This window comes from Ixodes scapularis, unplaced genomic scaffold, assembly GCF_016920785.2.
Source record: "Ixodes scapularis isolate PalLabHiFi unplaced genomic scaffold, ASM1692078v2 PGA_scaffold0__279_contigs__length_252992795, whole genome shotgun sequence".
In the NCBI taxonomy this organism is placed as follows: Eukaryota; Metazoa; Arthropoda; class Arachnida; order Ixodida; family Ixodidae; genus Ixodes; species Ixodes scapularis.
Genome location: NW_024609835.1, coordinates 109,900 through 126,400, shown reverse-complemented (window position 1 = coordinate 126,400; position 16,501 = coordinate 109,900). Strand labels below are relative to the sequence as shown.

The window sequence follows — 16,501 nt, the reverse complement described above, 5'->3', positions numbered from 1 at the left end:
AACTGTATTTGGCCACATACTAAAATTAGTTTAAATTTTATTTGTGCATGACTTATCCGCCCGCGTCCCAGGGAATGCGGGTCGAGGAAACTCAAAAAAGTATACATAACGCTAAAATATTCGTTTGTCCGCTGTGTTTCTTTCCACGGTGCTTCAGCGCGTTCCCAAGCGCGTGTTTCGCATACTCTCCCGATCACGTCTGCAGTGTGTGCGGCTGTGTGTGCGTTTGTGTGTGCGTTTGTGTGTGCTGTCCTGTCGTACAATATGGGGACGCAGCGCTGAAACTCGCCGAACTGTAGGAAACTGAGCTATCAAAGCGCCATGCTGTTTTTCCGGCACCCCCTTGTGATATTTCCCTCGTGTTTGCTCGACACTGCGACTAAAAATAAACACTAAGCGTAGCTTTCACAGAGCGGAGGGAGGCGACGGGCATCCATGTATCCCGTAGTCGCCTTTTAACACCGTAAGCCAGGGAGTCTACTATTTGTAAACTAAATATATGTACACTGGGATACGCTTTGGGTGTTTATATGAGTCATCCACGTTGATTATATACTATTCTGGATAATTCAGTTTAGCAAGGAACGGTTCCGAACTTGATTAAAAAAAAATGAAAGAAATAGCCTGGGTTGAAGTGTCACATCTTCCTTTCCACGGACCGTATCTATTTTTAATATCACACTCCAACACGCAGTGACAAGCTGTCCTCGACGCTAAACCAAACCAAGGGCCCTATGCTATACGGCGGGACCGTGCGAGACCAAGGGATTGGGACACCGTGGTCTGCTGCCATTGGTCAGCGTCGCGCCGCTCACCAATCGCGGTAGACGACGGTGTCCGGTACCGCTTGGTCCCGCGGTAGAGCATAGGGCCCCAGTAAGACTTTATGTAGTGCATAGAAAGTTGTGTATGCACATCTGTAACTTCGTGGTAAGAAAAGTTTGCCAAATTCCCCAGGACAAGGATAATCGGCTACGCGTATAAGCATAAAGGAAAAGTGCGCATACTTGAACTAACCTCTTCAACCAATGCCGAAGCTCTGCCTGCCCATCGCTGTAAAAATGTTAACTTCAAAAATATGGCAAAATTTTAATGGTGGTTGGGATCAACTCAGTTGTGAAACGGCTTGAAAGAAGTATGAGGAAACAAAACATATCTAACTGAGCCTGGAGACACGTAGTACTCATCTGAGACATGTTGAAGAGCTCCTTTCATGAGTACATTTTCAGGCAAGCTGGCCACAAACCAGTCCAGTAGCGAAGATTCTAAACTTATGATTTATAATTACGTTCTAAGAATGTACCCATCGGCCGCAGGTTTGCGTTATCTGTATTTTTGTGGTGCAGCAGTGCAGCAGTTTGGAGCGCAGCAGTTCTTCGAAGTGAAGAGTCTGCTCGAGATATGTTCCTTATAAAGAAATTATGTTGGGCTCTCCTCGGTGGTATAAATGTTGCTTTCCTTCGTTAGTACTCTGTACGTTAAAGCGTCGTCCGTACACCAAAAAGCCCCTTTTGAGTCAGCCGTTACCGCCCTTACGTCTAACCAAAAACAAAGTCAGAAATACGAATGCCTGTTGATCCCTTCCAGGTTAAAATTACTTCAGTAGAGTGATTTCAGTGTCCTTGTGACTCCACATTACGCACAATCGACATAGACAAAGCGTCGCTCTGCGTGAACGGTCACATGTTCGAACGCCGCTATAAAAAAGTTGATGCTGTTCCATTTCTCATTAGTGGAGCCAGTGGCATGCGCAATGAGAAGTTGTCCCAGCACCAGGTGTTGTAAGCCAGGATGACTATGAGGGTACAGCCTATCTTCATGGCGATACCCGGCAGCAGGAATTCATCCTCCTGAAGATCTCCGTAGTCAGCAACGTATTCGCAGACCGGGGTGGCCGACGCAAGAACGAAGCCAAAGTAGGAGCAGAAGGTGAAGGGCATCACTAAGTACATGGGATGAACCTTGACGGCGTCCGACATGTGTGCTATAATTGGTGCGAAAATAATGATGTTATTCAGAGAGTTGTTGATCTCCGCCAGCACAAGCGCCACGCAGGCAACCAGCACCTGGAGCCAGAAGGTGGACGAGATGAGGTTGTGCGGCAAGAGGTGCATGAAGAACTTCTGCAGGTTGTAGCCCACGATGAGCTTGGCGACGCAGATGCCGGCGCCCATGGTGATCACGAAGGCCCAAGATATTTTCTTGACGGCCTGCTCCACGTTGTGGACCCGGCAACGCCTGTTGGACTTGGCCTCCTCGGTGCCGACGTGAGGCAGGGCGTACATCACGATGACCGTGATGCAGACGCACGCGTTCTCACTCAACGGGTTGTCCGCTCCAAGGGTCTCCGAGTACTCGGCGTAGTAGTGGGTGGCGATAATGGCCAGCGCCATGATGAACAGTAGGATCAGAGTGGCCACCTCCGTGTAAGTCATGGCGCCCAGCTGGGCGAACCGCTTGTAGATGACGTCCTCGAAGGCGCGCTTGGAGATGTGGTCGCTGGACACCACGTCGCTGGAGTAACACACGGACAGCACGATCCACAACAGGAAGGCACACAGGGCGGTAAGCGGCATGTGCGACAGCGCCCAGTGGGACATGGTGAGAGTGCGGTAGTTGTACATCTGCTCCATGAAAGCCTTGACGAAGAGGTTGCCGCCGCAACCGACCACGGAACCCATGCTGCCCAGCACAGCCGAGTAGCAGATGCCGATCAGGAGGCCCTTTTTGACGGTGAAAAACTCGCTGAGGATGTGAATCACGTCTGGGATGACGATGCCACCCTCGATCAAGTAACGGGCCTCCACGATCGGCGTGCCGATGCCCAACGGCTTGTGCAGGAAGCGCGTGCGCAGCTCGAACACATGGAAGAGACGGTTGTCCTGGATGTGCTGGATGGCCTCCATGGCGATGGGCAGCACAATGGCGGCAGTCTTCACCGCGTTCGTCCACATCGAGACCAGTATGGTGGTGGTCACGAAGCCGCCGATGATGAAGCCGGACTTGCCGCCAAACACCAGCAACGACGTCAGGATAAGCCTCTTGTGCAGGTTGGTCGCCTCCACGCCATTCACCACCAACGCGTACCTAAACCATGGTAACAGAAGAATCGTCAATTCATTATTGTACGCGTTTTGCTATGTCGTCCACGGAATAGCCTTACTTGTTAATCCTTAAAAACTTAAAGCCGTCTTACAAAAAGGTAACGTAGTACCGTTACCGTTGCTTCTAAATACTAAGAAATGTTGCTTTTGCGTTACTTTAGATTTTAGTATTTGGCAGCGACAAGCCGCATGACGAACTTCGGCGCTAAATAAGCTTCTGAAGAGCGATTTGACATTTTTTATCCTTCGTTGATGAAAGTTGTAGAAAGCAGCGTGGTTCCGATTTTAGTCAAGAGTAACAGGTGACGCATACCTTGATAGACAATACCGTAAAACAGTAACGAGATACCTTTACTCGTTAATCGCTTTGGGTGCTCATGAGTAAGTTAGTACGTTACTGAAATAAAGAAACGCGTTACGAGTAACGTGTTATTTTCAGCAGTTGCCAGAGGTGTGGCCACACCAATGTGTAAAAATGAGCACTAAAGTACAGTTTTACTCCGTTTATTTCAGTGCATTAGCGAAAAAAAAAAAAATCCCGATCGGACTAGCATGCGTGCTTCTCTTCCGCATTAAAAGCGCGATAAAATAATTACACCGTATGCCTTTTCTGATTCTAGAGGACCTAAGTGGCGGAACAGAAAAAAAGCAGAACGCAGCAGCGTGACGATGGCCAGCTAATTAGCGCCGGTGATTGAATAATCCTTTCCATCTGGCTGCTTTCTTTCTCTAGCCTAGCTCCCTTAGCGATCTGTGATGAATAATAATAATGATGAACAGAGTGTTCAGGGTTATTATTCTCAAAGATTAGAATCCCCGAAGCACACACATAAAGCAAATACAGAGAACAAGTTCTTAACGCTTTCAATGTACGCGAGAGATACCAGTTATTGTTTATATGCGTTGTGTTTAGAAACAACAAAGAACAACAATCTATTTTTTTTTAAGTTACTCAATTCGTTCTCCTCAAGTAACAATTCCTCACCGCTCCTCTTCCTCCACTTCCTCGCTCCTCTGGAGGTCATTAGCGTGTACGTAACTATATTGCTAAATATACTCTCTGTCGAAACGAGCAAAGAAAGGGTAATTACTTCGCGGTGCGCAATTTGCTTAATCGACCTTCCATTTAATGAGCAGACTTGCCTCAAAAGTAGAAAACGAATCTCTTCTTGTAAGGGGAAACTCAGGATAACGTCAGGAAATAATCGTATGATGGGGAGAACGTTAATAACCCGGTTTCCCAGCTCCCGCTAGTCCTATTTGTCGCCATTGGATCTTGATGCGACAGAGAAACGTGCCAAAAGAGCGCGTGTACTTATTTTATTGGCGACTACGAGGGTAGTCTCCCGATCCTTTTCTTCGCATACCTTCCTTGTTGTTGCCATCAAGGTTCCCTAAGCTCGTCAAATACAAAGTTGGAGCCGAACGTTCGCGGAGCGCGCCGATTGGGCGTCGGCAAAAAAAAGACGCGAAGTCATCGCCGTCATCGGCTAATCGGCGCGACGCGTCAACTTCTGCCCCAACTTTGTGTTTGACGAGCTTAGAGACCCAGATTCTGGCAAGTTTTCATGACGCCATTAAAAAAAAAAATGAAAGCCGTTTACAAATCCCTGTAACGCCGAATAGGAGCGCAGCTCTTGAGGAGGAGTAAGGAAGGGTACTGAGGGGTCACGTCACCTGCGGGTAGTCACGTGACCCCGGGGGGTCACATGATCACGGGGGAGGGGGGGTCCTGTGACCTCGGGGAGGGGGGGGACGTCACGTGACCTGGGGGGGGGGGGTCACGTGACCTCGGGGGATCACGTGACCTCGGGGGGGGGGGGTCACGTGACCCCCCCCCCCCCCCCCCCCCCGGTTACGCCGACGGCGACGTCGACGCCGACGCCGCTCAGGCTGGAAACGGGCCCCTAAGAGCTGCGCTCTAATATAGCGGTTCAGTACCCACACCACCCATGCTCGGTAGCGGGCCAAGAAGTGAGTTGAAGCTCCGCCTCCAGCACTCGCTCGTTGTCTACCAGCAGGCTTCGGCTGCGCTTGCGACGGAGTGCTTATCCAAAGCAGAAAGCCCGAGCTGTAGGCGGAACAGTACATCTATACTGGGTACCTCTTAGCCTGTCACCGACTATAGACGGCGGGCTCTGCACTGGATACTTCGCGTCCTCTTTCCGGTGCGGGGCACAGATTCGGCCTCACTGCTGCGTCGTCGGTCGGTTAGGACCCCTTTTACAGTAGGGAGTTCTAGGGAACGGTTTCAATGCACATTCATACTGTACCATGGGCCTTCCGGTACTCACTCCACATATGCGTGTCTTCTGTTGTATAGCGCATGCGCAGTTCGCACCGGAGGGCCCATCGTACATATCGGATATGCAAAAACGGTTCCCTAAAACTCTCCAGCGTTGTAGTGAACGACGTTCCCAGAAACGACGCTCTTGGCATACGCGTTCCTTTTAGGAGCAACGGAAAAACTCCGTCGTTCCGTCTTGGGTCGTTGGAACTGGAACGGGAACTGTTTCCGTTTTTAGTGAAGCAGCAGGAAGAACGGCGCTTTTTTGTTTTTGATTTATCTGCAATGTTACCCGAATTTAGTAGGTAGTTAGGCTTTTTTATTATCGACTATTTTTACCTCCGACGTGAAGGAGTACGGAGAAGTGTCAGAGGGACAGTCGCAAACAAAGAACCGTAACAAACGTCATTGTAACGACTCGACACGTAGTTGGATGTGGATATTTCACTCGCTCGCTTTATTTTATATGCGAATTATGCGGTACAATATTTTATTGAAATAATCAAACGTAACGTTAACTTGACGACATGTTCGCACCTTAAAACTTGAAACGGGAACGCGTTCCTTTTGAATCACTGGAAGTGTTGTAACGAAAACCCGTTCCAAGATTAAAGAGGACCGAGAAACAAGCTTTCGTTCTAGTTTTGGAGGAACGTGCTGTGGGATTCGCCCTTTTGGGGGGTCTCACTTAGAAACACAATGAAGGTTCCTTGGGTCCGCATAAAGACGTGTTTATTGACTGCAATGTCAGCACGCTTCGCTCTTAGACAATGAAAAGTCTGGGCGCTGGCTCAATTGCCAGTATCACCCGGTCGGTTTCCCGCGCTGCCGCATTAGACAGATTCACGGGAAGTCGGAGGCCCACAAAGAAAAACCAAGCTCCGTAGAGCCAGGGCCTCCGCCGACGAGAGCCCCTGGCCCACCTTCGGGGCCAGCTTATGTAGCCTCGGAGAATGGACGCGCCCGGGGAGGCCACTAGCAGTCGCGTCCATTGTAACTCTCAAGGGTGTGCCGAAGGCGCGTTCACCCAAATGGGCAAGGGAGAGCCGGCCCCTTCGGGGAATTCGGCCTCGTGGTTCCTTGTATCCGGGAGGCCGACGCCATTGGTGACGACGACTCCCACGGCCTGCTTGAAGCTAGGCCTGGATAGGGATAGAGGGAACCCAATGGTTCCCACACTCCCCCCTTCTCAAGGCTAAGGTAGGCCTAAAAATAAAATGGCCTACCGGCTCTCAAAAACAAAATAAAAAAAACGAAACGCTAGAGCGAAGGAGCATATGCCGCGAAGAAAAACAAAGAAATAAAAAAACGATCAGCGCGGTACATGCTGAAAACGCTAGCTCGCTGCTTGCAAGTGGACCCCGGGTACAGTCGAACTTTTCAGCCCACGCTTCGTGGCAGGCTTACCGGAGCAGCGTTGAAGGGTCCAAGTAGGGGCCTGGCCGGGGGCAGAAAGGATCGGCCCGGTCACTCCCCGATGAAATGTTCGCGGAACCGCGGAAAGTACGGCGGCTGGGCGTCTCTCCTTGGGACGCACCATGTGGCACGGGCACTGTCACCGGGTCCGTGACGGGATGCGAGCTGCTTGCTGTCGGCACGGGTCCACAGCTTGGGTCTGCGACGAGATGCCACGTGTTACTGGCCTGGAGACGAGTCCAGGCAGGGGGAGGGTGGCTGCCGCCATCTTGGCCAGCAGCCGAGGAGCCGGATCTGGACAGGCAGGCCGGCGACGGCGACGATGACGCTCCCTGGCGTCAATGCAGCTTCGGTGTGGAACCATGAGTCCATGACCCAGGAACCGCCGGGAACTGGAATGCCGCCTGCGCTCTGCCCCCCTCTCCCGTTTCGTTCCCCAAGAAGGAAGCTTCGGAAATTCCGAACAAGGTGGAGCCGTCCAACTGAGGATACTCGACCAATCTCTGGATGCAAAAGGCCCCAGAGATAAAAAAGAGGCAGAGACAAAGATGTCTTTTCTGCCGTGAGTCACGTGCGTCGCACTGGCTCGGCACGCGAAGTTATTGTGAAAAAAGTTCCACGACTCCGCTTAATGTGAACACGGATGTCCACATACCAAGCTGACTCGCGTCACCCCGGACAATAGATTTGTTGGTGACTGATCGACTAGGCAAAGTTCTTTGTAGCTGCTTTTGCTAACGATGCCTAATCGCTTCGATTTACGGGCGCAATGAAATGTCAAATGCACCACCCTGTCCTTTCTTGTGATATTGAAACGATGCAGGGCTGCTATCGGGCAGGCTCGCCAACATTGTTATTTTTCAAACATGTTAGCTTTTACCTTAGGCTAAAACATAAATGCCTGTGGCCAGGTATAGCACAGCGACCTAACTTCGAAAAGTCTTGGAGCCGCGTGCTGCCCTGGCCAACGCGAACAAAGGAGAGCACCAAATGCAACTCCCAGCCGCGCAGGACAGCCACCGTGAACTGCAGTGTTCGTAGAGGCCAAGAGCCGTAGCACGAGTTTATCCGCATCAGCAAGAACAGAAACCGATCCCAAATAAAAAGAAACCCCCGTGCCAATAGCAATACCAGACTATTTACGGCACCGATCGGCAACAACACGAGTTGCTCGACCCGGCGAGTACGCTGCCCGGCTGCCAAAGCCCGTCTGCAACAATACGAGTTGCTTAGCGACGTTAGTGGCGAGCGTACCACCCGGCGGACGCACCGCCCGACTCCGCAGAGTCCGCGAAAATATTTACAACTATTCACATATTCACACCCCGGATCGTTCCGCTGAGCGTCAAAAACTCATCGGTGCTACCGTCGATTCCCAACGAACACCTCGAGTGCCGTGGTTCACGATCTCGTCCAGTGACCGCGTAGCGGTCACCTTAGTCGGACACGCAATCATCCCGGGACGCTGTTCAACCTGTTGCACTGTCCGGTAGCACGATTGAACCGCTCCCGGACCCCGCGGCGTTTTCACATTTAACGTCGCTTTTACGGGGTTGCAACTTGATAGGTGGCCCTCAAAGGTTCCTAACGTAATTGTTGCGTGCGACGCTCACTGACTTTTGGCCGGAGTCGATCGCGGGTAAACGGAACATACTCAATTCTAGTAGCCGAAAACCATGCTCACGCCAGTCCTCTGTCCCTTGATTGCGGGAAGGAAAGACGGAGTAAAAAGGAAATCATTTTGACTCACTCAGTTTTCCCGGGGGCCTTTGTTCCGGGGTCGCTTGGTCAACCTGATGGCTACTGGTCCGTCGACGCGGCGACGAAGGGCACCATCGGCGGTCTCCGCAACCTCGCTAGACTGGGACCGGTGTTGCAGGCACAGCGCATTTTCTCGCTCCGAGATACGCTTTTAGTTTGTGCGCTGACGGGGTGTCCACTCTGGGTGGGCCCCGCGAGCCGTCTCGAAGGCAAAAAGCTGCACTTGCTTCGTGTTGCGTCACCGTGCTTTGTTCGAGAACGGGCTTGACCTCGAAAAGCGCAGATGCGCCTCCCCAGCGAAGTAGGCTGGCGTCGTCCCGAAAGGGAATGCCTCGGACGTATTCCGGGCGTTTAGTCACCTCCGTTTGGAAGCGAGCTCGGCTGAAAAGACACTGCATTGTGTCCGTGCGTGGCTGACGTGGCCACTAAGCCGTTGAGTGGCGTCGGGTGTCGGGCGTTCGCCTCTCCCTTTGTCCACCTGTTTGATCCTTGGCCGGAAATTGACCTGGTTCGCTATCTTAGCGAAAGGAGATGGATGCTGCTGTCTTTGCAGTCCACGGAAAGCCGCACGTTGGGGCGCCAGATGTGGGATTCGCCCTTTTGGGGTGTTACCACTTAGAAACACAAAGAGTTCCTTGGGTCCGGATAAAGACGTGTTTATTGACTGCAATGTCAGCACGCTTCGCTCTTAGACAAGAAAGTCTGGGCGCTGGCTCAATTGCCAGCATCACCCGGTCGGTTTCCCGCGCTGCCGCATTAGACAGATTCACGGGAAGTCGGAGGCCCACAAAGAAAAACCGAGCTCCGTAGAGCCAGGGCCTCCGCCGACGAGAGCCCCTGGCCCACCTTCGGGGCCAGCTTATGTAGCCTCGGAGAATGGACGCGCCCGGGGAGGCCACTAGCAGTCGCGTCCATTGTAACTCTCAAGGGTGTGCCGAAGGCGCGTTCACCCAAATGGGCAAGGGAGAGCCGGCCCCTTCGGGGAATTCGGCCTCGTGGTTTCTTGTATCCGGGAGGCCGACGCCATTGGTGACGACGACTCCCACGGCCTGCTTGAAGCTAGGCCTGGATAGGGATAGAGGGAACCCAATGGTTCCCACAGTGCACAACGCTGCTCCTGTCCAACCTCTGCGTCACACTCGATTAAGATAGACGACGTGGAATCCCCACAATCACTTGTGCCGGGAAACTGGAACTCACATACGCTCTATTTGCTTTAAAACTGGCTGTCGCTAAATGAAGTTTATAAAACGTGTAAGCCCTGCTCATTAAACATTCGTAACCGTAATCTGTGCCCCAAATCCACTAACGTGTGGAAAAGCCTACGTCGGACAGACGGGCAGATGTGTTAATCACAGACTGCGGGAGCATGACTTGTCGTTGCGATAAGTGGTGGAAGATGTAGGGAAGCATCTGCCATTGCATTGCCATAGATGTGGGTGCAAACCCATCTTCAGTAAGACTGGTATCATTGACAATAAAAGGGATAGAGTGAACAGAGAAATTTTAGAGGCGCCTGCGATTATCAAAGCAGGCGCCAACCGCGTAAGGCAAACGTCACCGGGCTTAAGTAGTAAAGAGATTGTTTTTTGGACACGTGGTGAATGTATCATGTGACGTGGGAGGAGTTGCTGTTCTCTTTGTTTTGTTTTTTCATGTGATTAAAGTTCAGTTGAGAGTCAGCGGTTGTCCTGTTTGCACTTCCGTTAGTCCCCGTTTAATGTGCGCTGTTTTCCTTTACGTCGAAAACCTAGCGCACGGGCCTTGCTATAGTTATGTAACGTTAAATGTACCAAAGAAAAAGGGAAGCTGTTGATCGAGCCCGTAAAAATGTGTCACTGGCGTTTCCCAGAGAATTCATAAAAGATCATGTTATCTATTGATATAGATGGTTTTAAACATTTTCGCTCCTGCAAACTCTCAGAGAGGACATAGTTTAAATTGTGCGAGCGAATAGACCGGAGAATAATCAAACAACGCAACGTACGGCCAAGTAAAAAAAAAAAAAAAAAAAAAAAGAAGTAACAGAAGGATTAGTTGTGCGCTTGACGTTTGCCACTTATTTTTTCCGCATTTAAATATTTGATGTGCGCAGCTTATACGTGACTCCAGCAAAACAGACGGCACCCGGCAAGAAAACGCTGGACTGGCCGTAACAGGTCCTTTCGCAATTTCTGCTCGTCTCTTTAGGCTTCGGGGATTGCATGTTGTTGAAGTAAAGCGAGGGAAGTTGAGTTGATTGTGTCTACAGCACCGAACATGGCAGCAACGACGGGGCCGCAGGGAAACAAGTAACTCGGAATGGACTAACGCGTTTGGCATTTCATCTCACGTTGTGCAGGGCAAACCGTTTTCGAGGTGTGTCTGTCGTTACTGACGTGTCAGCGTGTGGGCGAAGTCGCTCTGAACGCAACTTATTCAACCACCGCGTTAAATAGAGACTCTGTGTTTTTCAACGTTCATAAGCTTGATAAAAGGTCAGTGAGTAGTCCTTCCGTCGCTTCCCCGAAGAAGGCGAGGACCCTGGAAGCCCGCTTACACCGGCACACTGCCGCAGGTTTTGAACGTAGTCGATGAAAATCAGAGAAAGCCATTCAGAAGTCCATACTTGCCTGCTTAAACCCAAGCGTTGTGCGTTGAACTGGCACATGGCAAGGCACGACCTGTTTTCGGTCGCTACGCTTGTCGGCAGCTCCAGCGACCCGTATAAGTTGCTGGAGTTACGAATGTTGTGATATGTACGTAGTCATGCATAGCTATCGGTCTTAACAAATGCTGGACAACACACGTCCGATAAGTCGTGTGTGTGCGTGTTTTGTTGTTTGTCTACTCAGTTTTAGGAAACCGCTCGGCTATAAATTTATGATTAACGATCAATGCTGAAAATGTTGAGGATACAGCATTCACCTGAAAGGCTCAAAATGCAAATAAAAAATCTCCGGCGCTTCTGATCGGCGCAATTAATTATGAAGCACCAAAGATAGTTCTAGATCGAAAGTGTCACCAAAAAACCGTCGATGTATAAAAAAATGTTATTTTTCTACTTTGAAGTACGCGCTCGCGTGTTTACAAGTTTGCAGTCAGAGCGGCCGTGCCACACTCGCGCGCAGTCCTAAGTTCTCTTACGAATTTTTAAAGAGCAGGGCTTACACGTTTTATAAACTTCATTTACCGACAGCGAGTTTTGGAGCAAATAGGGCGTACTTAAGTTCCAGTTTCCCGGCACAAGTGATTGGGGGAATTTAAAAAATAGATTGCGTCGACAGCTAATTAATGTAGCTTTTCTGAACCAGGAAAATCGAGTGCGCGAGAAATTACTCACGCTATGTAGAGCACCATTGTTTCGGACGTGTAGTTTTGAAGCAGGCTGTCAGTTACAGAATTGAGGAATGTGGGCGCCAGAATCAGGGGCAAAAATGACACGATGGCTGGTGGAATCGACTGGAAAAAAAGAAGGCACATGCGTTACCCGCCATTTTTATTTTCTAATACTCTCTTGAGCAGTAATATGGGAGTTCCTCTAATTTAAAACTATCTGCCAACCAATTTGTTCGGCTAATTATGCGAGGTGTTGGATGGAACGCTGGTCACATCGACCTTGCGAAAATAACGCATCGCCCAGAAAAAAGGTTGATGTCATCGTGGCCTCTACCAGAGCGCCTACTTTTGAAAATGAATATCTTTCGGCATAATCAGTTTCTTAATTACATTTTAGAAGCTCGAGTAAATTGCTCCGAACGATAGTATAATGTGCTACAACGTAAGATCCACAAGAGAAGCTCCATGAGCTCGTTACCTTCTATCGTACCTTGGATGCGCGTGCACTGAACCGCTATTCCAAGGTAAAATACTATCTGTAGGAGCGGAGCTTCTACTGCAGATCTCATACACCGCATGAACTCGCGCGCAGATCAGGCACGTTCAAATCAGGGAGCTTCGGTGTCTGTTACGATGTTATGTATTTATTTATTTCAGATACCCTTACGACCTAGGACATTAGAGAGACATGTGTGTACAAACTATAGTTGCAGAAACTGAGGGAAAGGAGAACACGAGGACGCCAGGACGCCGAGCTCTGAGTGGAAGAATAGACCATTTGCTATATTACCCAAGCATCAAGGAGAATGCAGGGATTAGTGTTCCACGCGCCACACGCGCACGCCTTCCCCGTATAAAAGATTCGAAGTAAATAACCAAAAATAAAGCGTTGACGAACGCACGTGCAAGATACAATTTGTTTTAGGTTTTTGCTTTAGAATATTTACTACTGCCGAGGCCAGCTCGTGCGGCGCGTGGGACACCAATCCCTGCATTCTCCTTGATGCTGGGGTAATATAGCAATAGGTCTATTAGTGGGTAGGGGCAAAGCTAGCTGACTTTGTGTCCCCTGCACTCTTCGAACGCGTTCGAAGAGTGCAGTTATGAGACGAAGTTAGTTATGAGACGAAGTAACAAAGTGCCGTTACTAGTAGCAAAATAATTTGATTCATAGTTATACAATATTAGGTAGGACGTTCTTGAACCGTTGGTGATCTTATATTGGTGCTGTTGGCGCGGGAAGGCGTTTCCACTCTTTTGGTGCGCGTGAAGAAATAAAATGGTGAGGCGAGATGAATATTCTTAAAGAGACAGGTATATTGTGGCGTGTCGGTGGCTTTTCTGACCTGGAAAAGCCAGAGGAAGAGCACGTAGAGGACGATGAAGGTGGCGTGGTTCTCGGGCGAGCGGTCCCTGAGCAGCGGTGCCAGCACCAGCGGGATGACGTACATGGCGAACACGCGCACGTAGAAGCCCACCGTCTGGAAGCGCCGCGGGAGGTTGTGCCGCACCAGGTCCGTCAGCGTCAGGTCCTCCTGGTTGCTGAACTGGTCGATCATGGCCGCCGAGAAATGGCCAAGTACCTGCGGGATGTGGAACGATGGGGCGTCGCTGCTATCACGGAGCGTCCTGTGCCGCCGAGGTGATTAAAGGCGATATCCGTCGATTTCTTGAGCTAGCCAGAGAGAGAGAGAGAGAGAGAGAGAGAGAGAGAGAGAGAGAATATACTTTATGCGGTCATCAAGGATGACTTCGGGTGTTCACTCTGGGGTGGTCCCTAAGCTAAAAGAACTTTTTGGGTACCTAGACCTTACTCTTTCCGGCACGCTGTTAAGTATTTCAAAGTTCAGAATAGCTATCGAGGACACGGCAAATGAAGGTGATGACAAAACTAACATTCAAATTTCTCCGCGCTCTTCCGTGGGGTGACGGCACATGTTGTATAACTTAAAAGTCAAGCAGGCAGCTTAAAATCACAGTATTTCTTGCGCGTTTTTTGTTTTACTGGCGTGAGGTTAACCGACATTGATTTCACACCATCAAACTTCTTGGAACCCGTCGGGAACAAGCTCTATAGCTCCCGCATTGCCTCGTATTACACCACCTGATGTCGCGTTTTTAGTGTTGCCAGTAAAGCATCTCAAACTCTAGAACAAATTTGAAACTTTTAAAACTTAGCGAAAAAAAAAAAAAAGATTCGATGCGTACTTTGGGTTACTAGTCAGATGCGTCTATTTATGTGTTAAGCTAATCTTGAGGCAAATCAGTGACCATCAAAAGATTGCTCTTTGAATCGCTCCTCAAGTTCAGTGACTTTGATGGTGATGTGGAGGTTGTTTACTGAAAGAGAGGACCACCGGCTTCAGTGGCGTACTAACTTGTTTTTAAGAGGGGAGAACACCCCCCGCCTTTTAGGGCCGAGGGGCGGTGCGTTTGGTCTCCCATGGGCACCGCTGTCCAGTATTTACCCTGCCCAGTGGTGGCTGTTTCAGGGGAGGGGGGGGGGGGGGCAAAACACCATGCCTGGCTGCTCCACTCTGAGAACTGAGAGGGGGGGGGGGGAGGGAGGGAGCGCCCCCATGCCCTCCCGGCTCGTACGCCCATGACCGGCTTCAACGGAAAACTGTATTTCACTCCGACTGATAAGGGATCGACTACACGGGGTTGTGGTCAACAATCAATATCACCTCCAAGGCGTCAAATATCTGGTCTGCATCGCCCTGCAATGCATGCATGGAAGCGGGTACACGGCAAACCGTCGGTTCGGGTTCTCGGGTATCCAAGACGTGAAAGAGCACCTTGAACCTGATCGGATGGCCGACTTCGAAGTTAGGGGGAGCGGAAGAGTGTACACTTCGAATGTTGGTTAACGCACTTATGATTTCGAAGGAAACATATGAATACAACTACCTCCAACTGCACCGGAAACGGAAGCAGCCCGTCGAATGCCTCAACAGGCAGGCTACGCGTGTCATCACAAGCATAACCAAATTTGGGGCGATCGACAAGCCCCAACTGCAAACCCGCCTCAACATTATCGACTCCGCAGGACACGGACCGGCGCCGTAGTCCCAAACGAGCTCTCTTCGAAAAGAAACCCCAAAAAGTCGTTGCACTCGGTGTACCAACGAGTGCTTGTGGCTTCAACTACCAACCTCCGGCACTTTTTTGGGAATGCCCGACGCTACACGATCGCAGACTTGTACGTAGTTCAACTACTCTACCCATGTTACTCTAGTTTAACTACTTTTCTAAGTAGTTTAGTAACTTTCAATTACATTTTTACTTCGGTAATTAGTAGTTTACTTTAATTACTTTTTTGGAGTAATTTCAACTCAAGTTACAAATTACTTTTGAATATTAGTGGTTGTTTTGTCTATCAACAAACATTCCTGCACAAAAAAGGTAAGATGTTGGAAGATCAGCTGATATCTGTAAAAAGGGGGAAGCATGTGGCGTAGGAAAGCGGGGCGGAGGGAAGAACATGATTTGGAGAGTCCGAAACCCCCTCATAACTTTTACACCCTTCCCCCCCCCCCCCCCCCCCCCCCCCCCCCGCCCCCCTGCCACAACACTGCTACGAGGCGCGGGGAGCGAAGAGACACGACGCAAGAGAGGCCGTGTAACTGCGGGATCAGAGCCGAAGATTGGCATTTCTCTGTGACCCGAAGCTCAAGGAGACTTGACTCATTTGAAGAAAGGGCTGGTCCTCGCTTCTCGCCAACGTAGAAACTCTCGCCTACTACAGGAGGTGCACACACTGCATCCTCTCTCAAAGGAGGCAACAAAATGCAGCACCTGCTCTGAAACTCATCTGGTGCTCCCGTAGTTTGTGCTGTACTCGAAGAATCGGGTGCTAAAGGGCCGCGCAAAGATTACCTTTTTGCGTTGGCTTTCCTCCCAAAACTTTAAATATGCAGATCTTCAAAGGTTCAAACATTGTTTGAGAAACCTGTTGCGATTCCCCCAGCGATTTTATATAAAAATAATAAACAAGCAGTGTTGGGAAGTACTCTGTGTACATGGTACTTAAAGTATGTTTAGAAAAAGTGTTCTTTACTTGAAGTAAATTCTCTGAACATGTACTTATATTTTCCGAGGAAAGCAAAAACTCCCGACTTTAATGTGCATTTTCCCAATATGAAATAAAAAAATGAAAACAAATGACGGTGTCGTCGTGTGAAAACGCGCTCTTTCGAGACGTCATCTGGTCATTTCTCTGGGTGAAGTAATGACGGCTATAGGACCGATACAAATGAGTACCACATAAAAGACTTGTGTTCGTTATCGAGAGTAAAACAACTACTCTGCGGTGACTGGACATTATACAATATTTGCTGCCATTTCCGTAAAAAAACTGATGCACCTCCGATTACCCCTAAAGCAATTGCATACCAGCTAAAAAAAAAAAAAAAAAACACTGTATAGGGAATGAAAGGGCATCATGGAAGATTGTGTTAAAAGTGCTTGTGCTTTACCTTGAAATATATTGTATTTTGATACGTTACTTCAGCTACATCGCACCCGGTGTACTTACTACTTTACTTGAAGTACATAACCGCTCATTTACTTTGTACCTTACTTGAAGTACTTTTTAGATGTACTTTACGCTGCA

At 49.6% G+C, this 16,501-nt stretch overlaps 1 protein-coding gene across 1 annotated transcript; it reads right to left on the bottom strand.

Annotated features, from left to right (window-relative positions):
• Positions 1-1,697: 1,697 nt before the first annotated feature.
• LOC8031689 (solute carrier family 13 member 2-like) lies at positions 1,698-13,445 on the bottom strand. The gene is made up of 3 exons (XM_040223264.1): positions 13,233-13,445; positions 11,891-12,009; positions 1,698-3,087 (listed from the first exon to the last, which is right to left on the bottom strand). The coding sequence occupies exons 1-3, from the start codon at positions 13,443-13,445 to the stop codon at positions 1,698-1,700; spliced, it is 1,722 nt and encodes a 573-aa protein (XP_040079198.1).
• Positions 13,446-16,501: the final 3,056 nt, after the last annotated feature.

Excerpts from the sequence above, each read along its gene's own strand:
- LOC8031689 (XM_040223264.1), bottom strand. The coding sequence starts at position 13,445 with ATGATCGACCAGTTCAGCAACCAGGAGGACCTGACGCTGACGGACCTG. Across the intron at positions 12,010-13,232 it reads TCTTCCTCTGGCTTTTCCAG|TCGATTCCACCAGCCATCGT; the intron begins GTCAGAAAAGCC and ends CTTTTTTTCCAG. Across the intron at positions 3,088-11,890 it reads ACAATGGTGCTCTACATAGC|GTACGCGTTGGTGGTGAATG; the intron begins GTGAGTAATTTC and ends ACCATGGTTTAG.